The 26,977-nt window shown below is 46.8% G+C and overlaps 1 protein-coding gene across 3 annotated transcripts in view; it reads left to right on the forward strand.

The window, feature by feature from the left end:
* The window catches only part of CUX1 (cut like homeobox 1), a 1,218,817-nt gene that overhangs the window by 1,005,664 nt on the left and 186,176 nt on the right, over window positions 1–26,977 (forward strand). For all 3 annotated transcript variants that reach the window (XM_086954570.1, XM_086954568.1, XM_086954569.1), the window contains one exon: window positions 25,625–25,681. In XM_086954570.1, the coding sequence (XP_086810696.1) occupies window positions 25,625–25,681 (57 nt within the window). The remainder of the gene's footprint in view (window positions 1–25,624; window positions 25,682–26,977) is intronic.

A 26,977-nucleotide genomic window follows, 5' to 3' on the forward strand; every position in this document is an offset into this window, starting at 1 on the left:
CTACCTCAATCTTCCTCCCGATTGCATGAACATCATTCGGGAGGCAAGGAAGCCCACTACTAGAGCTTGTTATGCGGCTAAATGGAAGAGGTTTGTCATTTACTGTGTTAACCACGATATTGACCCGCTAGATGCCTCCATTCAAAACATCATTTGTTACCTGTTCCACCTGTACCAATGCAATTTAGCGTACTCTTCCATCCGCATTCACCTGTCTGCTATGGCAGCATACCTCCAGAATAGGCAACACCTGTCACTTTTTAAGGTCCCTGCTATCAAGGCTTTTCTGGAAGGACTCAAGAGAGTCATTCCGCCAAGGACCCCACCAGCTCCAAAATGGAACCTGAATGTGGTTCTTACAAGACTGATGGGTCCTCCCTTCGAGCCACTGCACTCTTGTGAGCTTCAGTTTCTGACTTGGAAGGTTGCTTTCTTAGTAGCAATTACATCGCTACGGAGGGTTAGCGAGTTGCAGGCGCTCACCATCCAAGAACCTTTCTTCCAAGTACATGCTAACAGGGTTGTGCTCCGCACTAACCCTAAATTCTTACCCAAGGTTGTATCTCAATTCCATATGAACCAGACAATTGAGTTGCCGGTGTTTTTCCAAAACCCAGAGACGCTGGCGGAGCGGATGCTCCACACCCTTGACGTTAAAAGAGCCTTGATGTACTACGTGGACAGGACAAAAGATTTTCGCAAAACCAAGCAGCTTTTCGTTGTTTTTGCCACACACCACAAGGGAAACGCTATCTCCAAAGCTGGGATCGCTAGGTGGATCGTGAAATGCATTCAAATCTGTTACGCTAAAGCTAAACGCACTCTCACTATCCCACCAAGAGCCCACTCCACCAGGAAGTTGGGGGCCTCTATGGCTTTCCTAGGTAACATTCCCTTAGAAGATATTTGTAGAGCAGCCACATGGTCTACCACACATACTTTCACTAAACATTACTGTGTAGACGTGCACTCCAAACAGCAGGCAGCTGTAGGGCAGGCTGTTCTCAAGACACTTTTCCAAACTGCTGCAGCTGGCACGGGCGGCCGCCGCTAATGGAGGGACTGCTATGTATTCTATGCACAGATATGAATTCAGCAGCCCACATGCCTCGAACTGCAAATGCTACTTACCAGTATGCATCTGTTCTTGGCATGTAGGGCTGCTGACATTCATATTGCCCGCCCTCCTCCCCGGCGCCTGTAGCAGCTGCAGTATTCATATATATATATATGCTCATAGCATGGTCATCACTCACATACTTCACTCCATCTCTGCCAATGGCTAAAAACAATCTGGGGATGGAGGCGATGCCCATGCGCACTGTAGTCCAGGGGAGGAGCCACCTATCTCGTGATACTTCGAAGACTCTTCCAGGACAACAATGTGCAATCATCCGGACCCAACACTAGGCGGCGATCTATGCACAGATATGAATGTCAGCAGCCCTACATGCCAAGAACAGATGCATACTGGTAAGTAGCATTTGCATTCCTTTTTACTCCCCTGACAATGCACAGCCCACTCAGTTTTCTATACTGCTCTCTACTTAAAATTACCCGCTCAGTGGAAAACAATCTCTAGGTGGAGCCAGTGTGCTGGTACATTGCGAAACCAGGGTGAAATTAAAAAAAGAAAAGAAAGTTGCTAATGTCCAGACCCAACTCAAGATCTCAGGGAGTATGCAGAGCATTTGGTTCTACAGCATTACAACCTAGGAGCATCATTACAGCAGCACTACAACCTATGTTACATTTTCCATATTTGTCATTAGGTGTATATTTTTTATAAACTAGTAGGTGTTTCTTTGAAGTGAGTTTAGGGGCTTTATTTTTGGAGTAACCAGTGCAGAATGTGATACTGCTTTGAAAAGATCCAGTCTAAATGTATAGGCAGGTACTGCAATAGTAAATAAAGAATGTAATGGGCCCTGTAATTCTTAGCAAAAACTCTAATAAAGTCTCTAATCCTCAGTGATCCATTTCGGACAGGATGGATATGAGAGTTTCCAGGTCCATGGTTTCATTGAACATAATACTCTTCCCTTTGTGAGTGGGTTTCAGTTTTGAAAGACAAGTAAAAGACAATCTCTTCCTTAGGGCCTTCTCATTGTAGTATCTTATTGTAGTCTTTTGCTATCCCAGTCTTAGCATAATTCCATACAATGTTTGATTCTGCATCTTTTGCTCCCATGTTAGCTTAGCATGACAGTAACACAGAGGATTGAAAATCATTGGTCTAAGGTGTTTAGAAGTACCAATTACTACAGATTGAATTACATGGGCCCTCTGTATCTTAAAGAATTTGCTTAAGGTTACTCCAGTACCTGTGGTATCCATGTTTTCAGGAGGGAAGTACCTGATTTGTCGTATTTATCTGAGTCTAACTGGAAGACCAAAAAATCTCAAGTTTCCCACTCTTTTTATTTTATTTTAATTTTAACAATTTCACCTGCCCTTGATGAAATAGAACCATACTTAAATGACCCGATAAGTTATTCCTCTATAGATATAGAAACCACAAATAGGGTTCTCCGGACAGCTAGGACCCGCCCAAGGCTAGATAGAATTACCAAAACCAAACCAAATTCAAAAGTAAAATCACTAGCAAAGCGGAAAACCGTGCAAGTTTCCAACGTGGACACAATAATTCATCAATGCCCACAATGACAGGCGATCACGATGTGGATTTAGATGAACAGCTGGGGTGGGTATCAGATTTAGTAACTAACCTAGAGTCTCAGTTGAGAACGATCGTCAAGGAGGAACTTAGGCCCATTTTAGAAAGCTTTGAGGACCTAAAATTAATAATTGCTAAGGGAGCAGCCTCTAAGACTACACCACATCATGAGAAGAAATCCAGGGATACTATTATTAATACACCAACGAGAGATAAACCCCACACTAGTACAAATAGAAGAGTGTTATCGCCAATAATCAGCAAAGTTCCTGGAGCACAATTACAGGCGAGGGTTACTAAGGAAAAAGAACAAGATAACCCTAACATAAATCAAGAACAAGGGAAAAGGGCACAACAAACAGCAGTAGGTACTGATGTTGAATCGAATAAAATGGAGGGGAGAAGCCAACCAGCTATATGTATTTTGTTCGAACAAACTGAACTATTCTCCAAACACCTGAATATAAATCTCCCGCAAGCATCAACCCCTTATGTGTTGATCCTGGCTGGGATACCTGAACTAAGAAGGGGACAAACAGAACTCCATGAAGATTTAAAAAATAAAAGTATACACTGGCTAACTAACCATACTCATTTCTGTTATGAAAGACCAGAAAATTTTTTAACCACTAGAAGGGTGGGTTGGATTGGCCAACGCCAGAAAAATATAAATGGCAATTGTATTGTCATTAATTTTAGAAACCCCGTTGTTGTTAAAAGAATTTTAGGTTCTGTGACAGGCATGCATTCGGATAGAACCCTTTTACTTCCCCTGGGCTTTTTTTATCCCACTAGAGTTCAACCGGGATATCAGCATGGTAACCACTTGAGGTGGACATTTCCTGAGCCTAATCACTTCATGCCAAATATTGGCCAAAGTCAGAGAAACCAATTAACTTGTAATATACCTACTAGTAATAGGTTCAGCCCCCTGGAAGCGGTGGATTGACAGTTGTTAACTCTAGAAGTAAAACAGGAAGCGACAGCGGTAAATTTAACTAACCTCGAATACAGGGTGTGTTCCACTGATCCCCACCTCCCTAGACAGGAAAATCTGGGCGTAGAGTACCTGAGTGGCCCCCGACCCAGTATCCCAATAGGGGATGGGCTCACCCCGTTAGCGGACCCTCCTAGCCCTACAGTTGTGAGAAGTTTAGAGTTGGCACTAGTTAATTTAAATGCTGGGTCCTGGAATTGCCATCCTCAGGCCATGAAGGAATCCAATAAAAATATCTCTAGCAAAGAAACTACAAAAATCCTGTCATGGAATGTAGCAGGTATTAATAGTAAATTAGATAACCCAGAGTGGAGAGCGTTCATAGCAGAACACAATATTTGTATGCTCCTGGAGACATGGGCCAGGAGTGAAGTTACTATACAAGGGTTCACTTCATTTCACATACTGGCCACTCATGCGGGTGTTGGAAGACCCTCGGGGGGATTAATCATATGGGTGGGTGTTCATCTTGGCTGTAAGGCAGTCCAAATAGAAACATTCTCTAGGGACACGTTATGCGCACAGCTGCAGTTTTTGCATCATAGTACCATCACGCTAATTAACACTTATTCGAGGCCCACACCGAAGGGAAAAGTGTCGGCTACCCTTGAGGAGCTCGGTACTGTTCTGACCTCCACCCCTGTCAAAAATATGGTCATATTGGGCGGGAATTTCAATTGACAATTCGAGCTCCTAGAGGGCTTGAATTGTGATACTATTTCTGAGGAAGACTCCCTCCATGGAATCCCGGAATCTGGCTGTCAGTCTGTGTCCAAATGGACACCTTTAGTAATCCAGATGAATTGCCTCATTTTAAATTACTCAATGAGAGCGTGCAATGGCAGATCCCTCTTTGCTACTTTGTCTGCCCCTACGTTCCACAGTAAAGATCGAGGGTTCATATTGGATTATATCCTGCTAAATACCAACTACTGATACAGGATGGTTGATTTTAAAAAATTTCCCTGTATTGACAGTGACCATGATGCATTAGTAGTTGACATCCACTCAGTCAACTCTAGGGTGCAGCTTGGTGCTGATGCCCAAAACGACCAGGAACTAACTTTATCTAATTGCAGGAGGAGTGTCCAGTGGGTCCATTTTGTTAAATCACAGGAAAATATGGTCACCCTCTATGATGCACTCTTACCTGTGTTTTTAGAAGTTTCTACCCTATATCTCATAAATAAGGATTGTATGGATAAAGAGGCGATCGGGCTAAACCTCGAAAAATTATATAAAATAGTGTTAGAATTTTTCTTCCCTAGCAAACCAAGTAAAATCTCTAGGTCTTCACCCCACCCATGGTATAATTCAATCTGTCGGAGAGCTAAGAGCTCACTGCTGGCCTCAATTAAATTAAATAATCGCCCAGAAATGAAAACACAAAGAAGGGCTTATAAAGAGGCAGTCCAAGCAGCCAAACCTAGTTGGGAGCTGGAAAAATGGCAGTCGTTATAAACCTGTCTTGGGGAAAGGGACATGCAATCCTTCTGGGGCATTGTAAATCTGGGGACTACTGCACCTAGAAGAGCGTTAGAACCCACTTTGGGAGAAGAGGTTTGGCGGGATCATTTCGAATCTCTGTACAAAGATCCAGAGAGCAAAGAGTCTTCCCTATGTGTCCAATACTTGGAGGACAACTATGTGCTAACTGTAACCTTGCAGGAAGTAAAGGCCACAATAGAGAGAGTAGCCCCTGGCAAAGCCCCTGGCTTAGATAAAATCCCTTGGGATCTCTTTAGGAGTGAGCCAGATGTTTGGGCTCCGTACCTCTGGGTTATCTTCAATGCAATTCTGTCAGGGATGAAGATCCCCACAAGTTGGACAGGTGCAGAAATAATCCCCATTTTTAAAAAGGGCTCTCCCTTATTGCCAAGTAATTACAGACCCATTAGTCTGATAGATATCCCACAAAAGATCTTCGCACGAGTCTATTATTGAGACTCCAATCCTGGATGGACGATGAGAGTATTCTCTCCCCGCTCCAGGCAGGGTTTAGGGAGTAACTGTCAACTTTGGACCAAGTCCTAAGACTCCAACTACTACACTGGAAGACGGTTTGTCTCGAGAGGGGTAGCTTGTACCTGATATTTGTTGATCTCCGGTCAGCTTTTGACTTGGTGCCCAGGGCAAAACTATGGTCTGTTTTACTCGAGCTGGGGGCCCCGGCGTATCTTGTCCACCTCATTCAGCGTTTGCATGAAAATAACTTTGCACAAATAAGATTTGGTAAGGATGGTAATCTATCGCCCCCTATACCAATCAATCGAGGTGTGTGCCAAGGTTGTGTACTCACCCCAACACTGTTTAGTCTCTACATAAACATTTTGACAAATGTATTGTCAAAAGAGAAAGATCTAGACGCTCCCAAATTAGCCTCAAGAAGAATTTCAGCCATGATGTTTGCTGACGATACGCTCCTGGTATCCAAATCCCCTATGGGGATCCAAAGGGTGTTGAATAGATTCCAGTTGTTCTGTGAGGATAGAGGGCTTGAGATCAACCTCCAGAAAACGAAATTCATGGTTTTTAATAAACCAAAGAGTACCAGGCCAACCCTTTTCCTAAAAAAGGAACCCCTAGAAAGAGTAACATCATTCGTGTATCTAGGCATCACAATTACTGACGCCATGGATTGGGGGGCTCATATAGGGAAATCTTCTTTAAAGTTAGCTCAGTCAACAGGGGGAATACTGAAGGTATTCAATAACACAAGTAGGAGTGCTGTTAGCCTGGCACTGGAAATCTATAAGGTCCAGGCTTGCGGGGTGCTCTATATGGAGCAGAACTTTGGGGTCATTGTAGGCCTAAATCCCTACTTCAGATCGAGAACCAATACATTAGGAACCTTTTCAGATTGCCGCGTAGTACTCCCCTAGTCCCTCTCCGCCTAGATCTGGGGTTGATGGAACTGGAGGCGGTTCTATGCCTTAGACCACTTCTGTACTGGCGACGTTTACGGTCGACCCCGGAACTTTTATCATATAGAGAGGAACTGTCGGAAGTGCTAGAAATTAGTGGCGCTGCTAGGCTCCCTTGGTTTGCCCATGAAAAGCACTTACTAATCAGCATGGGTTTGGGTGGATTGTTGGTCTGACCCGGAGGTAGCTTGTCCCCGTATTTCGAAAAAACAATTAAAGACCACCTATAAGGACTATAGAATGTCCTTGCTACACTCCAATTTTAATTTATGTAAATCAACTTTAACCTTTCTGGAAATCAAGGATACCCCTGTCTTTGAAAGGGCTATTGATCTTATTAAACCCCCAACAGCCAGGAAACTGTATCTTCAGTTGAGATTTGCAGCTCTGCCTCTGCGCTGTGCGACTGTTAAATGGAAAGCGCAAAATGAGGTCAGGTTTGTAACCATTCTGAGGAATCCGAACTCCATGTTTTCTTTGAGTGTCCAGGGTATATTAAAACTAGACAGAGATGGTTAGCCCAGATCTGCAGAAACGTATGTAGTAGGCGCTGTGTTGAAACTTTTACGATTCTGAAAACTGATCCTAGTATTCCAATCGTCTACTGTGTGGCGGGGTTTCTGTTTTCAATGTGGTGCACAAGAAGGGTCTTCTGCAAACCCCCAAACAGGTCAACAGATAAGAACTAGCTGTTAATCTACATAAATGTATGTGTTACAATATATTCCTAACTGACTAAAGTCCTTCTGTTTCTCACCCCAGGTTGCACTCCAACCTGCTAAATATAATTCTGGGTGGAAAAGAATAGAAAAGAGTGGGGACTAGAAGTAAGATGGTTATAAAAATTATTACAAGGCACCATGCACTTTGAAATGAGATATTGTTTTACTCTAGAAAAGAATAAGGGGGAGAAAGATATATTTCTGATTTTATAAACTTTTATGATACACATTTTAATCTTTGTATAGGATTTTAATTAAAGCCCTATTTCTCTCTTTTTAAATGTTATTTTAACCATGTCTGTTGTAAAATGTTGTACTTTCTGGGCCATGTTGGCCGTAATAAAGATATATTTGACTTGACTTGACTCCGTAATAAAGATATTCGAGGCATGTGGGCTGCTGAATTCATATCTGTGCATAGATCGCCGCCTAGTGTTGGGTCCGGATGATTGCATGTTGTTGTCCTGGAAGAGTCTTCGAAGTATCACGAGATAGGTAGCTCCTTCCTTGGACTACAGTGCGCATGGGCATCCTCTCCATCCTCAGATTGTTTTTCTCCGCCATTGGGTTCGGATGTACTTTCCTACACTCCAAGTTCGGAATTAACTAACTCTTCTGTTAAGGCCAAAGGGCCTTCGGTTCCGTCGTTATTGTTTAGCGCTCGGTGCCGAGACACTTCAGTAACATCTATTGCACTCCGGTCGTCGAATCGGGCCATGAGGCCTTCTCGACACCAGGTGGACCGACCGTCGATGAAACAAAGTCCATTTAAATACTGCCCGCAGTGCAACTCGAAGTTCCCGCACACTGATAAGCATCCCGTGTGCAACAAATGCCTATCTCCAGATCACAAGGAAGATAGTTGCCTAGCTTGTGCCCAGTTCCGGTCGAAAAAGACTATCCGGAATCGACGGGCAGCAAGGCAAGAAATGCAGAGGTCGGTGCCCGAACCAGACAACATCTTCGACGATGAAGAAGAGCTAGGTAGCGCCGAAGAATCTGATCGAGACGAAGAACAATACTCGGAGCACAACTCCGAAAATTACTTCGAAGAGGAAGAAGAATATCGTCGATCTTGAGGAACACGATCAAGACGACATTGTAGCTGTTGAAGATGACTCCGATGACGACGAGGGGCGAACCGTGAGTACACCGCCCCATATAGACACTACACCAATATCAGAGACTCAGGTCGAGGCATCGCCAGTGGGCCTTAGCCAAGATCAAAACTTTTGTTCTACAGCCCCGCCGTACCGCCCGGCTAAGAACATATTCGAGAAGTTCTCTGAGACATGCCATACGGCACCGGTTCCATTGAAACCGAAACTCGTCGACAACACTGTCTTCGGACGAATGTCGTCGATCCAAAAGTAGTTAAGCAAAAGGTCCTCGAGCCGAAGGCCGTAGTCCAAACACAACCTTCGAAGCCAAAGACCGTTGAGTCGACCTCAAAGACAAAACCTGTCGAGTCGAGCTCGAAGCTAAAAGCCGCGAGTCCACCTCGCGGCCCAAACACGTCGATCCAAAGCAGAAGCACGTCGAATCAACCGCAAAACCAAAGCACGTTGAATCAAGCAAACAAGCTTCAAATATCGACAAAGGGAAAAATACTATCGACAATAGTAAAAGGACAACGCCCAAAACTAACGTCGAACCGAAAGTGAAACCTACTGTGGACAAAAACAAATCGGTCGAGCCGAAACCCCTCGAAACTAAAAAAGGCATCGAGCTTTAACAACATACTCCTAAAACACCTAAAGAGACTGTCGAACCAACCAAACCGCTCGGTCCGACAAAGGTGGTGAAGCCACCTAAAGACATCCAGCCGACAAAAGGTGTCGAGAAACATCAAAAAGCCATCCAACCACCAAAAGCGGTCAAACCCAATAAATCTGCAGACCCAAAATCTGGCAAACCAAAGGCTGCGGCACCAAAGGCAAGGACTGTGGAGAAAGACCTTATTCACCCAGACCCATCCACAGGGGACCAGTCAAAGCTGTACACTGACCCAGCAACTGGCAAAGTGACTGTGTACACAAAAAACAAAAGGCCTCTACCAATAGCTGACTTTCCTAGAATACCTCTCAAAAAGAAACGAGACTGTGCTACCTCTCCTATCCTTTTTGAACCTATCAATCCAGCCATGCCTACAACCCCATATGCCCCAACATCCCCTGACTACAACCCAGATGAAGATCAGGATGCAGACATGGGGTTTGGTTATCCACAAAACCCAACTGGAGACCACAACATACAGCCATGGGGTGCAGGAGGAGAACCAGATAATGAGGGGACTCTGCCCATTACAGAACCAGCAGTTTACCCAACTAAGCCATCACCTACTGAAGATACAGTGGCCTTTAATTCTTTACTCGATAGAGCAGCCACCTACCATAATGTAGCTATGCACTCTGATGCTATTGAAGAAGACTTTCTCTTTGATACACTCACAACATCTGAGAGACATGTAAAAACACTCCCCATGTTGGAGGGCGTCTTGAAACATGCGCACGACATTTTTAGGGCACGGGTCATTAACCCTAGAATTGAGAAGAAATGTAGGGCTGCACCTATCGATCCTACATACATAAAAGGGCAGCTACCCCTGAACTCCCTAGTGGTGTCCAACACACGTAAGAGGGCTAACTCCCAGACTACCGGAGAGGCTGCTCCTCCAGACAAAGAGTCAAAAATCTTTGAGGCATCGGGCAAAAGAGTAGCAGCTCAAGCAGCAAACTCTTGGAGAATTGCCAATACACAGGCCTTGCTGGCCAGGTAGGACAGGGCGCATTATGACAGCTTAGAAGAAATTCTCCAGCACTTACCTGACCCTTATAAACAGCAGGCAGATGAACTAATACAAGAAGGGAAGCTCATCACCAATGCCTCAATTAACTTGGTCTCCAGTCTGGTGGCCTTCGGAACTGGGTATGCCCCCACTGCCAGTAGCCAAGGTGAAAAACCTGGGCGTGCTTTTTGACAGCAAGCTTACATTCCTTGGTCACGCCAATGCCGTGGTTTCGGCCTCTTTCTACACTTTGAGAATGGTGAAGAAACTGCTCCCTTTTCTTCCTCCTACTGCTGGCAAAACCTTAATGTCCTCCTTGGTACTATCCAAGGTGGATTACTGCAATGGCCTTCTGCTCAATGCACAGGAACAAGTGGTGAACAAGCTTCAGCTTGTCCAAAATGCCGCTGCAAGGATCCTCATGGGGATTCCAAAATATGCCTCTATCTCTCCCACAATTCGAGAGCTTCACTGGCTGCCTATAAGAAGCAGGATAAAGTTTAAAGCCATGTGCATCACTTACAAGGCGCTGAAAAATAATGGGCCTGACTTCTTTAAAAACGCTTTTAAAATCTACAAACCCAGCCGAACACTGCGGTCATCTACGGCCCAACAGCTCCAAATCCCCCCAACAAAAAAGGCGACATGGGGGGATAGACGCTTTGTAGTGGCGGCATCCAAATTATGGAACCAGGTTCCCTCTCAGATTAAGGAACACACTTCGTTGTTTTCCTTTCGAAAACATCTTAAAACCTGGCTCTTTAACCAGTAACATCTTATAACCCTCGCAATCTGAAATATGCTAATATTAGCGCCGAGACGCCGTAAGGCATTTGCGCGCTTTAGAAATTTTAAAAATAAATAAATAAATAAATAAATGTGCCCTAGACGCGGCTGATACAGCTGCCAGATCCATCAATACAAGCGTGCTGCTAAGGCGCCACGCATGGCTTCGCATATCAGGTTTTAAGAATGAAGTCCAATCCACTATTCTTAATCAGTCCATCAACCCAGACTTTTTATTTGGTTCAGCAGTTGACTCCATTCTGGACAAAATGAAAAAGGATGCGGACACAGCGAAGTCTATGGGAGCTCTCCAGTCCCAACAACACCGGGGCTCCTTTTATAGAGGAGCCAGAGGTAATACGTCACAGCAATCCTCCACCTACAAAACAAACATGCAATTCACGCACAACAAAAACACCAACAGGGGTGGATACAGGGGCAATAGCACCAAAGGAAGGGGTCGTGGAGGCAATGCAAATAGATCCTCCACTAACACCAAACAGTGACTTCTTGGCACTACCCCCAGACCATATAACACCGGTCGGGGGAAGACTACAACAATTTCTGACAGTCTGGTTAAATATCACTACAGACAAGTGGGTCAGGCAAATAATCCAACATGGCTATTGCCTCGAACTCACTTCGACACCTCCCAACATACCACCCGTGCACCGTCCAATGTCACAGGAACATATAACATTGCTGCAGCAAGAGGTCCTCAGTATGCTGCAAAAGGGGGCCATAGAACCTGTCCCACTACAACATCAAGGAACAGGAGTATACTCCCTATACTTCTTGATCCCAAAGAAGGACGGGGGTGTCAGACCAATATTGGACCTCAGGCCCCTCAACCTGTACATTTTGTCGGAGCATTTTCATATGCTTACTCTCCTGCAAGTCTTACCATTTCTTCGCAAGGGAGACTTCCTAGCAACTCTGGACCTCAAAGACGCATACTTTCATATACCAATACACCCTGCTCACAGAAAGTATCTCAGGTTCACCATTCAAGGACAGCATTACCAGTTCAAAGTCCTACCATTTGGTGTCACAACAGCTCCACGCGTCTTCACCAAATGCCTAGCTACAATGGCCGCACATCTCAGAAGGCAACACATCCATGTGTACCCATATCTGGACGATTGGCTAATCAATCAATCAATCAAGGCATTTATAGAGCGCACTACTTACCCGGAGGGTCTCAAGGCGCTTGGGGGGGGGGGGGGGGGGGGGGGAGGGTCCGCTACTGCTCAAACAGCCAGGTCTTAAGTTTCTTCCTGAAGGAGAGGTGGTCTTGGGTCAGGCGGAGGTCGGTTGGGAGGGTGTTCCAGGTCTTGGCGGCCAGGTAGGAGAAGGACCTTCCTCCTGTTGTCGCTTTTCGGATGCGGGGGACGGCAGCGAGGGCGTGGTTGGTCGATCGGAGGGGGCGTTTGGGAGCGTAGAAGTTGAGGCGGTTGTTGAGGTAGCTCGGGCCTTGGTCGTGTAGGGCTTTGTGTGCGTGGGTGAGGAGACGGAAGGTGATTCTCTTGTTGACGGGGAGCCAGTGCAGGTCTCTGGCTCCCCGACTAGCTAATACACGCGCCATCGGCCCAGCAGTGTACCAACCACATGTCAAAAACCATCCATCTCCTGCACAGTTTAGGCTTCTCGCTAAACTACTCAAAATCACATCTGCAACCCTCCCATGTCCAACAGTACCTGGGAGCAACAATAGATACACTGGCAGCAAAACCTATCCCAACGCAGCACGGATCAACGGAATGCAAACATTGATCCAAAAGTTCAGACCACAACACTCATTACCAGCTCGAGTGTTTATGCAACTAATAGGCATGATGGCCTCGTGCATATTCATAGTCCCTCATGCCAGGCTACATATGCGTCCGCTCCAAGAGTGCCTAGCAAGGCAGTGGAATCAGGCTCAGGGGCGATTACAGGACCTAGTGTTGGTGACCAGTCGTGCATACAACTCTCTGCATTGGTGGAATCCACAAAACCTTTGCAACGTTCGACTGTTCCAAGAGCCTGTCCCACAAGTAGTGTTAACCGCGGACGCATCCCTACTAGGGTGGGGAGCCCATGTCCTACATTACACAGTCCAGGGACTCTGGACTGTACAGCAAAAGAAAATGCACATAAACCTTCTGGAGTTGATGGCAATCTTTCTAGCCCTAAAATCGTTCAAGACACACTTATGCAACAAAACTGTGTTGATCCGGACGGACAACATGACAGCTATGTATTATATTAAAAAACAGGGAGGAACACACTCACCACATCTGTCGCACCTAGCTCAAGCAATGTGGAAATGGGCCATTCAAAGGAACATGTTTCTCATGGCAGAGCACCTCCCCGGCAAGGACAATCAGGTAGCCGACCTGCTCAGCAGGCACAGTCAACAAATGCACGAATGGGAGATTCACCCCAAAGTGCTCCTACCATTTTTCCGGAAGTGGGGACACCCGGAGATAGATCTGTTTGCCACAAGCGAAAACGCAAAATTCCAGTACTTTGCCGCCAGGTTCCCACATCCGCAGTCGCAAGGCAATGCGATATGGATGAACTGGTCAGGCAAATTTGCGTACGTTTTTCCCCCAGCTCCATTAATACTGCTAGTGGCACGCAAACTACGTCACCACTCACTGACGCTAATCCTAGTTGCTCCCACATGGGCGAGGCAACCATGGTACACCACGTTCCTAGAACTGTCAGTGGTGCCTCATCAAAGACTGAGACTCGCACCCAATCTCCTAACTCAGAGCCATGGAGAAATCCAACATCCAGATCCGCAACAGCTGAACCTGGCGATCTGGCTCCTGAAATCCTAGAGTTTGGATACCTAAACTTGCCTCCAGACTGTATGAACATCATCAAGGAGGCAAGAAAACCCACTACCAGGGCGTATTATGCAGCTAAGTGGAAACGTTTCGTCATTTACTGCAATAACAATGATATAAACCCACTTGATGCTTCAACTCAAAACATCATTTGCTATCTCTTGCAGCTACAACGCTTCAATTTAGCCTATTCATCCATCAGAATACATTTAGCTGCGTTAGCAGCCTGTTTTCAAAACAGGCAAGACCTTTCACTATTTAGGGTGCCAGCAATTAAGGCGTTTATGGAAGGACTGAACGCGTAATTCCTCCAAGACACCCACCTTCACCAGTCTGGAATCTGAACTTTGTTTTAACCAGACTTATGGGACCACCTTTCGAACCACTTCATTCATGCGAAATACAATTTCTTACTTGGAAGGTGGCTTTCCTTATTGCTATTACTTCGCATCTAAGAGTTAGCGAGCTGCAAACGCTAACTATTCAAGAGCCATTCATCCAAATACATGCAAATAGAGTAGTTCTCAAAACAAACCCTAAATTCATGCCGAAGGTGGTATCCCATTTCCACATACATCAAACCATAGAACTGCCAGTGTTCTTTCAAAATCCACAGACAGTAGCTGAAAGGGCCTTGCATACTCTAGATTTCAAAATAGCTCTGCTATACTATATAGACAGGACTAAGGCATTTCGCTAAACAAAACAGTTGTTTGTTGCTTTCTCACCGCAACACAAAGGTAACCCTATTTCAAAATCCGGTATAGCCAGATGGATCGTTAAATGCATCCAAATATGTTATTTAAAAGCCAAACGCACCTTAACAGTTCCCCCTAGGATGCATTCCACACGCAAGCTAGGGGCATCCATGGCTTTTCTGGGTAATATTCCTTTACACAAAATTTGTAAAGCAGCCACATGGACAACCACACATACATTTACAAAACACTATTGTGTAGATGTACATTCTGAACAGCAAGCTGCTGTAGGACAGGCTGTTCTCAAAACTCTTTTCCAGACTGCTGCGACTGACACAGGTAGCCTCCACTAAGGGAGATACTGCTATACATTCTATGCACAGATATGAATTCAGCAGCCCACATGCCTCGAACGGAATATGCTACTTACCAGTATGCATCTGTTCTTGGCATGTAGGGCTGCTGACATTCATATCGCCCACCCACCTCCCTGGTGCCTGTCGCAGCCTCAGCATTCACTCTTCACTCTTTACTCTTCGCATGGACATCTCTTACTGTACTATACTCCATCTCTGCCACAAAGGCGAAAAACAATCTGAGGATGGAGAGGATGCCCATGCGCACTGTAGTCCAAGGGAGGAGCCACCTATCTTGTGATACTTCGAAGACTCTTCCAGGACAACAACATGCAATCATCCGGACCCAACACTAGGCGGCGATCTATGCACAGATATGAATTCAGCAGCCCTACATGCCAAGAACAGATGCATACTGGTAAGTAGCATATTCCATATCTGACTTGACTTGAATTTTTGCAATATATTTTTATTGTCTAATATATTGTAATTGTTTTGTATCTATTTATTAAATGTTTTCGCCCAGGGTATTTTATATTTAAAATTCAGATTTGCCTGTTTTAATACTGTATTGCATATCAAACTATTTATGCATATCTTTATGGATATTGCCAAAAAGAGTAAAGATCAATGTTATTGTTCAGAAATGGTGTTACATATAAATATTGCAATATCTAGAGCAGTTCATTTGGTGAGCAAGTTCGGGTTTTTGAGGTGCAAATCTGAAAGAAGCACGTTAGTGTTAGATTCCTTACCTTAGAATATCCCCAGGCGTCAGTCTGGATCCGGAAACTTTTGCGTAGCAGTACCCCTGCGCGTCGGTAGGCGTCGTCTGCAGGCGTCCCCTGCGGCTCCGCGTCCGTCGTCGGCGTCGTGCGCCGTGATGACGTCGCTGGAGTATATAGACGCCGCCTCCGCGCGCTGACGTCAGTTCTTCTTTTTTCCGCGCCAGTGGACGCAGATCTGAAGAGCAGTACTCCGGTCTTTTGACCAAGTTTTTCGATAGTTTTTTTTTCTCTCTTTGTGCCTGTTAGGATGCCTGGGTTCAAAACCTGTGATGACTGTGAGCGCACGATGTCGGTCACAGACCATCACCGCCTCTGTCTCCGGTGTCTGGGCCCCGACCACGACGTGGACTCCTGCGTCGACTGCCGGGCCCTCACCTCCAAGGCTAGGCGGGAGCGGTCCCGCAAGCTACTGGAGCTCCGGGTGTCGGCCCCACGTCGGGACCGGGAGCGGTCCCGGTCCGGCCGGAGGTCGAGAGAGCGTTCGAGGGAGCGGTCGCGGAGCCGCGCCGAGCGTTCCGGAAGTCGACACCACTCGTCAGGCTCATCAGGTAAGAAGCACAAGAAGTCGGGGCGTCGTCATCGTACCCCTGACTCCCCCCGACGCTCGCGCGATGCGGCCGGGGGCTCGGGTGACCCCAACCCCGCGGCTCCGCGAGAGTCGCCGGCGCGGCCTGCCTCATACCCTCCGGTCCCTGGGCACGGCGCGACGCCTGAGGAGATCGAGGCGTTCCTCATGGCCATGAGGGCGCTCGCTTCTCCGACGGGGCCTACGGTGCCTTCGGGCCCAGTGCTACCGTCTGGGGGCCCTGGCGGTTCGGGTGTCCCTGCCTCGGCGCCGTCGGGTGCTCCGGCCCCGGCGCCGCCGACGGCTCCGACCCCGGCGCCGCAAGGGCCTTCGGGATCGGCGCCGGCTGGTCTTCCGGCCTCTCCGGCGCCGTTACCATCGGGGTTACCCCCGACGCCGCCCCCGCGCGGCGCCGGTTCTCCGGTGCTGGCTCCGGCCGGCGGCGGGGCTCCGACGCCGGCTCCGGGCGGCGCCGTTCCCCTACCTTCCCCGACGCCGGACGCGGAGCCGGACCGGCGTCGCTCGACGCCGGTCCCGGCGCCGATGGTGCCCATGAACCCCGAGGAGCCGGTCTACATCGTTGACTCCGAATACGGAGAGGATGAAGAGTTCGGTGAAGGTTGGGAGGGGTCCGAGGACCCTCTGTCACGCGAGTGCCAGTATGACCCGGACTGGACAGGTGACTTGGGGGATGCCAGTGGTCTGGACGACTCTCCTAACCCTGGTTTGATTTCTCCTCCAACCGTGGCATCGGTGGAGGGAGCTGCATATTCAGTGGTGCTGATGAGGGCTGCCAAGGCCTTACACCTTGAGCTCCCCGTCGCGGCCGTGAGGCCTAACATCCTCACTGAGGTCTTCAAACCGCAGTCATGCCCACAGGAGCCACTGCTGCCGTTTAATGAAGCCTTGTCAGACGTTCTGTTGGGCACGTGGTCCAGGCCCGCTTCAGGTGCGCCTGTTGATCGGAACGTGGCCAGGCGCCACCGTCCTTGTCCGGACGACCCCAAGTTCCTGTCTACCCACCCCACTCCTGAGAGTCTGGTGATCCAGGCCTCGACCTCCCAGTCCGCATTCCCGTCGGCCCCGCCCGACCGGGAATCCAAGAGGTATGACCAGTTTGGCAAGAAGGTCTTCTCGTCCATTAGTTTGGGCCTGCGGTCTTGTAACACCGCGTGCCTCTTGGGCCGCTACACCCACTCTGTGTGGGATACGGTCGCGGAACTGCTGCCAGAATGCCCCATGGAGGTGCGGGCAAAACTCGGTCAGGCTGTGGCTGAGGGCCGAGATGCAGCTAAATATTCGATACGGTGTGGTCTTGATACGACCGACTCGCTGGGCAGAGCTATGTCAACGACGGTGGCGATTCGTCGCCACGCCTGGCTGAGATCCGCCAACTTTTCGGCAGATGTCCAGAATACATTGATGGACATGCCGTTTGATGGCTGTCACCTGTTCGGTGATAAGGCGGACCACGCGCTGGAACGCTTCAAGGACTCCAGGGTCACGGCCAAGTCCTTGGGTCTCTCGACCCAGCGTCAGCAACCGGGTTCGTTTCGTCCCTTTCGTGGCCAAGGAAGGGGCGGCCCCACACGTGCTGCCAGCCACGCGCCGCAACAATCCTTTCAACGCGGTGGCGGCCGTGGAAACCGCCGTGGTGGCGGTCGGGGACAACGGCGGGGTCAGACCACACCTCCCCCCGCAGCATCTGCCTCAAAATCCTCCTAGTCCGTGCTTTCGGCCCCATGTGACGCCAGTGGGTGGCAGGGTTCGCCATCACCACGCTCACTGGCGCACGATCACTTCGGACAGGTGGGTGCTGCAAATCGTCCGAAGGGGCTACTCCCTCCCCTTCGAGACCACTCCTCCAGCCATGCCACCGCAGAACCACCGTGTGTCGGGGGACCACTTGACACTTCTGCAGGAGGAAGTTACGGCCCTCTTGGCCAAGGGGGCCGTCGAGCGCGTTCCTGGGCCAGAAGTAGGGCGTGGTTGCTATTCCCACTACTTTCTGGTGCCCAAGAAGGACAAGGGGGGCCTACGTCCTATCTTGGATCTAAGGAACGTCAACGGCTTCCTCCGGAAGGAGAAGTTCAAGATGTTGACGTTAGCTCAGGTCTTGGCTGCTCTAGACCCACAAGACTGGATGGTAGCGTTGGACTTGCAGGATGCCTATTTTCACATCCCCGTCCTGCCGGCCCACCGGCGTTACCTGCGGTTCACGGTAGGCCAGGAGCACTTTCAGTTTATCGTGCTTCCATTCGGCCTTACCAGCGCCCCACGGGTGTTCACAAAGGTGATGGCGGTGGTCGCAGCCCATCTGCGCAGGTTGGGGGTCTCAGTCTTCCCCTACCTAGACGACTGGTTGTTGAAGGCGGGCTCGCCCCAGACAGTCGTCCACCACCTTCAGATGACGGCAGACCTCTTGCACGACCTGGGGTTCTCCATCAATGTGCCGAAATCACACCTGTGTCCCTCTCAAAAGCTCCTTTTCATCGGAGCGGTTCTGGACTCGGCGCAGTTTCGGGTTTATCCTCCGGAACGGCGGGTCCGGGATATTCAGGCTTTGATTCCCATCTTTCAGCCGCTATCCCGGGTTTCGGTCAGGTTGACGCTGCGGCTGCTGGGACTGATGGCTTCCTGCATCCTTCTGGTGCATCACGCCCGGTGGCGGATGCGGGCTCTGCAGTGGGACCTGAAGTTTCAGTGGGCCCAGCATCAGGGCAACTTGTCCGACCACGTCTTGATCTCGGAGGGCACTGCGAGACAACTGCAGTGGTGGCTTACGGACCGCGATTGGGTCAGAGGCAGATCCCTCTCCCTTCCCCAACCGGAGCACGTTGTCGTGACGGACGCGTCCCTCCAGGGCTGGGGTGGCCACTTTGGAGAGGCAGAGATCAGAGGCATCTGGTCTCCGGCGGAGTCCCGGCTCCATATCAACCTGTTGGAGCTGCGGGCGATTCGTCTAGCACTGAAGGCATTCCTCCCCTTTGTCACCGGGAGTGTAGTGCAGGTGTTCACCGACAACACCACCGCCATGTGGTACTGCAACAAACAGGGCGGAGTGGGGTCGTGGACCCTTTGCCAGGAGGCTCTGCGCCTCTGGCAGTGGCTGGAACGTCAGGGCGTGACTTTGACGGTTCAACACCTGGCAGGTTCTCTGAACGCCAGGGCGGACGAACTCAGCCGTCGGTGCTCGATGGATCACGAATGGCGTCTGAACTCGGACGTGGCGCAAGGCCTCTTTCTGCAATGGGGAGAGCCTTGGTTAGATCTATTCGCCACAGAAGAGAACGCGCAATGTCATCAGTTCTGCGCGTTGGAGTTTCCAAGACGGCACTCGCACGGCGACGCCTTTCGGCGCGAGTGGAGTTGCGGTCTGTTATACGCCTTTCCGCCTATACCACTTCTGCCCAGAGTGCTGAAGAAGATCAGGCGCGACCGGGCCCAAGTTATCCTTGTGGCTCCGGACTGGGCTCGAAGGTACTGGTATCCCGAGCTACTCAGCATGTCAGTCGGTCCCCCGATCCGCCTGCCCCTTCAGGAGGACCTTCTGTCGCAGCAGCAGGGGACGGTTCTCCACCCGAACCTGTCCAGTCTCCACCTCCATGCTTGGAGATTGAGCGGCGGCAGTTGAGGCCATTTGACTTGCCTCCTGAAGTCTGTGATGTAATTCTGGCAGCCAGGCGTCCCTCCACTAAGTCGGTATACGCCTGTCGGTGGAACAGATTTGTGGCATGGTGCACAGCAAAGGCTGTGGATCCACTCTCTGCCCCTCTTTCCGAGGTTCTTCTGTTTCTTCTCTCTCTTGCCCAGCAGGGCTCTGCTCTGGACACTATCAAGGGCTACCTTTCTGCCCTTTCAGCCTTTTTAAGGCTTCCTGATCAGCCTTCTTTGTTCAAATCCCCGATTGTAACTCGATTCTTGAAGGGCATCACTCACATGTTTCGACCTGTTCCGTTTGTGATGCCTCAGTGGGATTTGAACCTGGTTCTGACCTTTCTGATGTGTGCTCCCTTTGAGCCCCTTCATTCTTGCCCTCTCCGTCTCCTGACTTTAAAGACGGCTTTCCTGGTTGCCATCACCTCTGCCAGGAGGGTGAGTGAGCTCCAGGCTCTTTCTGTCAAACCTCCTTTCTTGTCCATTCATCCTGACAAGGTGGTTCTGAGGACTAGACCTTCTTTCCTGCCCAAGGTTGTTTCGGCCTTTCACATCGGGCAGTCCATCACCCTCCCTTCCTTCTTCCCGCCTCCGCATCCTTCAAAGGATGAAGAGCGGCTCCATCGTCTGGACCCAAAACGTGCGCTTTCATTTTATATGGATCGCACACGCCAGTTCCGGGTGGATGACCAACTGTTTGTTGGCTACGTGGGTGCGAAGAAGGGACGGGCGGTCCATAAACGGACCATCTCTCGATGGGTCGTTCTCTGCATCAAAGCGTGCTACTCTTTGGCTCGAAAGGAGCCTCCTGTTGGGCTAAGGGCCCATTCCACTCGGGCCACGGCGGCTACTACTGCCTTGGGCCGGGGAGTCCCCTTGCAGGACATTTGCCAGGCGGCTACGTGGGCCTCGCTGCACACTTTCGCGAGGCACTACTGCCTGGACAGTCAAGTCCGGAGGGATGGCTTCTTTGGCCGTTCTGTCCTCCAGGACTTTCTGGTGTAGGAATGTATTGGTTCGCAGACCCACCACCGGGGTTGGTATTGCTGGGGTATCTATTCTAAGGTAAGGAATCTAACACTAACGTGTTTCTTTCAGATGAACAAGTTACTTACCTTCGGTAACGATATATCTGTAAGAAACATTAGTTAGTGTTAGATTCCTTACCGAACCCACCCATCCTCCCCGTTCTGCGAACTGATACCTAGGGTTAAGGACATCCCTTTCAGGGCCCTAGTTTTACATGGCACCAGTGTTGGTTCTCTCATGGCTCTGCGTCTCCTGGCGCGGAAAAGCTGTGTACAAAGAACTGACGTCAGCGCGCGGAGGCAGCGTCTATATACTCCAGCGACGTCATCACGGCGCACGACGCCGACGACGGACGCGGAGCCGCAGGGGACGCCTGCAGACGACGCCTACCGACGCGCAGGGGTACTGCTACGCAAAAGTTTCCGGATCCAGACTGACGCCTGGGGATATTCCAAGGTAAGGAATCTAACACTAACTAATGTTTCTTACAGATATATCGTTACCGAAGGTAAGTAACTTGTTCGTTAGGGTTTGAGTACTTAGTCCATAAAAGGCGATTTTAACGGTTAGTTAAATGTAGTTTTTTCAAATCATTTTTGTATGATAATCTTCATTCACCTGCTATACTCTTAACATGTCTTGCTTTTCATTCACTGACAAATGCAAGCAGGGCCTGGCTGGTGGCCAGACTCTGTAGCCACCCACCTTAGCATACTGTCTTGCCCTGCACCTAACCACAACCATAATAACCTTCTCCTTTTTTTATATATATATTTTTTATTGTTAAATTCTATGACAATCACAAATCAGTAAAATGTGATTGTTTTCTAAATACAAAAACGGTGGTCCTGTCTTGTAGATTGTGTGAAAAAGCGCAAATATACTTCAAACTCAATGAATTTCATTTACCTTTTTTCCATGCAGGTTTTGGATGCCCCTGCGTACATATCTGCACTCGCTAGCTCTTAGAAGTAGTTGTAATGACTCCCCAGTCATCTCTGAAATTCCAAGAAGGCAAATGTGGTTAACACAATTTTGCTATTTGTCAATTAAGCTGACGTGTAATAATCCTTTCAGGCCTGCCCAACACCTTTTTTTTAAACGCAAGTATGTCAAAAACATACTTACCAAATTAACCTCAAACCATAAAAGGCATGCTTCCTGAGTAAAGTTCTGCTTTAATGCCAAATTTGCTGTAAATCTATCTGTTCAGCATGTTTTGCTGTATTGAGAATGACATTTCCAATTTGAAACACTTCTATGCCTCCCTCCCACCGTCATTTAGCATTTTGTCTGTGTCGATCTCTATGCAACTTGGCAAACTAGTTGTGTAAAGAGTGCTACATTTTGTAAAGATTCAGCATGTCGTGACAAACATATTAACATATACTTATGCCACAGCAGTGAAAATAAATGAGGCCCAGTTATACGTTGTTCGGAGAAACTCACGTTCACACATTTATTACTACAGTGCCTAGATTAAACTTTAGATTATTACTACAATAGAGCGAACATAACACAAGACACCGTGTTCTTAACGTGACTGTAAATACATGTTTTGAATACTCCTGCTATCTAGTGTTGGGTGAGGTCGTTAGCAAGTTTTTTCTTTGAGGAGCTTTGAGTCACAAGATAACTTTGGACTCCTCCCATAGCCCACAATGCACAAGAGCGAAGACTTCACCTAAGAATTTTTTTCCATCCTCTGGTGCAGTCATACCATCAGTGTGGGACTGATGATGTCTTCTTTTAGACCTTTTGTGCCAATTATTAAGGATTTGACTCCAGCGACTGAAGAGTTCACTGGATCATCAAGCATTTAGGACTTGATTTTGAGCAGCTTTAATGTGACTTTCTTGATCCCGACATATTGAAAATGGCTGTTGCGGGGTGGTATTATGGAGAAAATACCAAAATACCCTTCCAATTCTGCCCCAAACACAAATTTGAAAATATTCTTGGTCCGACCCACACTTTGTCTGTAACCTGTCTCCAGAGCAGTAGGAGTCAACATGTTCGGCATGTATGGCATTCAAACGAATGAAGACCATTCGCTACTGACTCAAACGTGCTGGGCACATCACAAGATGTAGCATTTAGACCCAGGTCTTGACAAGACACTGGACATGTCAAAATCCTGAAGACATTGATGCAGAAGGAGAGCAGCCTGGATGTTTGGTAATGCCAGTGAGCCTTTAATACACACTACACAATGTGTCATTCATCGAAAGTAGAGCATATTAACACAACAGCACTAAAAGTTCACAAGCAAAGTGCTAGGATCCACAGATATTTGTGTTGCTCTCCCCCCACACGTCAAGAGAACTTCCAGGCAGCAGTAGAACCCAACTAGTAAAACATTTTATCCACACAGTGAGGCTTGGAAGAGACAACTCTGGTATATTTTTGTCTGTTTTCTTGATTCTCTCTAGATGAATCCGCAGCACTTCGCAAAAAAGACTCAAATGTGGCCTGTATATCTTTTTGTTGAATCACATTTTTAAGGCATAGGCGTAAAAGTTACTGCACATCCAAACAGTTCTTCGCAGTGAGGATGGAAAATTCTCAGCAGCTAAGATAATAATAAGAAAAAAACTGAAATGTCTTACAAAAGTCATTCAAATCTGAAAAATGCATTGCCTATTTTTTCCCGCACCACAAAGTAAAGTCTGAAAGCATAGGTGTTTTACTTTACAAAACTAAATCTATAAGCAAGGCAGAGCATCTGTCGCTTTTGCAAAACCTCATACAGGCAATCCTATTTTGAGGGATGGTTTTACTAAACCGATTGTTAGGTGTGTACAAGCATACTAAACTAGAGCTTAAACCTTGATTGCATATAGTGTTTCAACCAGATTCCATAGGCAGCTACATTTACCTTTCTGTGAATATTACAATGGTAGACTTATAGAAACATTGTGCCTGGTCAGTTCAACAGCAACACAGATTACAAATGGAAACTGTTACTAACCATTTGTCCGTAACATGGAAATATTTAATGTGCCCCTATGAAATTTGAGTGTTTATACTTCTTGTGCCGTAAGAGCAACCAAGCATGCTTGTTTCTTTATATATGTGTTAAAACAAAATTCCTTATCATTAGCAATGTATGACTTCATGCAGTTGGCAGATATTATTTTCCAGAAGGTTGAGTCACTATTAAATCACTCCGACTGCAATTTATCAGAGAAGAAGTTGTGTGGATTATAAGAAGTGGGCAATCTGCCCACAACCCCACAATAGCTTTGTTTTGGCTGAATGTCTTTGTCTTACAGCCATAGTCAAACATTTGGCATACATATAAAACACTTAATATTTTGCCAATTACTAATTTGACATGTTTTATAGTTGTTCATTTTTTTACATTAGAAAACATTTTGTTTTATTAATTGTGTTTCTGGATCCCACATTTTCATGGCTGTATTCTTCGATTTTTGAATAAACAGTAAAACACACGATTGAGAAGTAGAATTACAAGTAATGTTTCTATTTCACTGAAGCTCCCAACCAATAACATCCTGCCAGTTGTCAATCGTGTGTCCCCTTTAATACAAATATCTAGGCTACAAAAATAAACACTTTGACAACCATAGAATCCCAAAACCTGCCTACTCCATGAAAAATGTCAAATAAAAAAAACAGGACATTTAAAAAAAATGTTAAATAGGCTTTACATTTTCTAATAAGAAACCTATTTGAAAGACATCCGAAGATAGGCTTGATTTCTATAAATAACTATTGGGTGATCAGCAACCTGTTCTTGGTGCCTACAAATGTTGATAACCTTGCACTGTCATGCTATATCAGTTACAATCCTAGTCCATCTTGCAGTTGACAGAACTCTATCAAAACTATGTGTTTAATAGGTAACTTAATGCTGCTTTTGAGACTGTCAAATCTTGAATTGTGAAAAGTTCAGTACTACTGAAGTATGCCTAGGTATAGAGGCTCATACTCTGTCTGGTGTCTGAAGAAGCAACCTGACCACTGTGCTTCTCTTTAATATTTCTCTTCCTTTCAGAGGCTTGACAAAAACCCAGACATGTGTTTCCTTCAAGAAATTGTTTGAAGAACATTTGTTGACCTGTTAGTTTGTCACCCTCCCAGTTTATGAAGAAATCCATAATGGATGCTGCACAAATGATCACTCTCATTCTCTAAGCAAAGGTGTTAGTTTTGCAGATACTCATAATTAAACCTGGTTGTCCCTGGCCTTAAGTGAATGCAATAGTAAGCAGGATGGATATTGTTTCTGCGTGGTTTAAGGAGAATATTCTAATAAAAGCAAGTCTGTCACTGAAGCTTTTCTCAACAAATGTATGTCCTGTATTTCTCCAAGACTTCTCAAAGTACTTCTTTGCCAAGTATGACCAGTCTTTATTGGGACATTCTCAAATGAAGACACAGTTGAATTCAAATTATAGGTGGTCTACTAGTACTGACATTTACAAAGACCTGAACATTACTTAAGATAAACTATTTACACACATATCTAGAGTATTGCTTTAAGCATGTCTATTCTAAGTGGCAAGTTAATACTACTCTCATAATTACAACCCAATCGAATTAGAGACACTTACGGTCGTTAGCAGGATTCTGAATCCCATGTCTGTTTCAAGTAATGTAGTTGCCTACCAAACAAGAAAATCAATGGGTTTAATCTCCGGTTAATGGGTAATCTCGAGCTTGAGTAAATATTTCAAAGCCCAGCTCTAAGATTCATAGAATGTTACTTTTGTAATCCTTTGTTTTTTGGGCCTACAATTGTTTCTTACGTTTTTTTATCCACTATTTTTGTAGCATTGCAGTCCATGACGCCACCCCTGGATTCTTTACAGGATGGATGTGAAAGTTCAGGTAATTACATTTGTTGCTTTGAAGATGTGTTATTTGTGTATTGCTGTATATTAACGAGATAACTCTATTATTAGAAGCGGTCATTTCCGGTTTCTTTCCATAGTTATCCAGGTTCAAGGCTGTCTACACATCTTAAACATTACCTTTTCTGTTCCCCTTCACGTTGTAAATTTCGTATTTGGTAGTGTTTGTTCAGGAAACATTTTGCCAAAGCGGTTTTGTATCTTTCTAATGAATACTTTATTAATAGCACCTTCATTTCTAAAATCCCTAATGCCAGAATGGGCCAACCACCACATTTTAATCAGAAGTGTCTGAGCCCTTAGTTACAGAGTACATTTTATGTTTTTAGCTAAATTGATAGCCATGGTGGTCAATCTGCATAGACCTTAGTATCCATCAGCAGCCGAGTTGTGTAGTTCCCCATTTCCCAGTAGGAACTGCATGTTTGTTGGGCACCATAAACGTAGGGTGGCGCCAGGCTGATCATGTGCTACCCCTCAGAATAGGTCATCCTGCAAACCAGCTAGCCCACAGTGAGAGCCATAAGCTCCCCTAACCCTAGTTGGGTAGCAAATGGTTTTGGCAACCACAGAACATGACGACCCAGAGCTCTCCCAGGGATCATGGTAACAGATCTAGAAACCTTGACCTCAGTCACTCGTGCTCTTTCTGTCAGTGAAATATACACGGGAAGCACAGTGGAGTATTTTCAATATTTATTGAACTAAAGTGATTCTTGTATAAAATATGTGCTGCAATGATTAATAGACAGAAGCAATATATTATTTCTATATACATATATATATAGATATGTATATAAATATATACATATCACACTCCTACTATGCATTCCCTAACCAAGGTGCCTAGGGTGTATGTATGTATTCTGCCAGGAATCCCCCATTGAACGATCCAACTCCTCTACCTGAAGGGAAATAATGTAGGTCCCCGTCGTGGTCACAAATTGGACACCCCTCTCTGAGGGATCAGCAAGCATCTGGGCTTGGAAATCAGCATATGGTGACCTCGCAAATGACAGAAGGTGCTCCTCTGCCTCAAACCATAAATGCTTGCTTATTTATAATGTAAAGCATCCTTGCCCTGGACTTAGATTCTATTCAGGCAGCTATGCGCTATAGAGAACTGTGTCCTCCTGGACGAAAATAATCATATTTGCATAATGTTTGTATAGACTATGTATAATATATATGTCGACTGGGGTGTAGATGTTCAAGGACTTTTGATAGTGTTCTTGCAGAGTTGAGTTTGTAAGCAAGTATAGTTTCATGAAAA

This window comes from Lissotriton vulgaris, chromosome 2_1 (assembly GCF_964263255.1).
Source record: "Lissotriton vulgaris chromosome 2_1, aLisVul1.2, whole genome shotgun sequence".
NCBI classification, from domain to species: Eukaryota; Metazoa; Chordata; class Amphibia; order Caudata; family Salamandridae; genus Lissotriton; species Lissotriton vulgaris.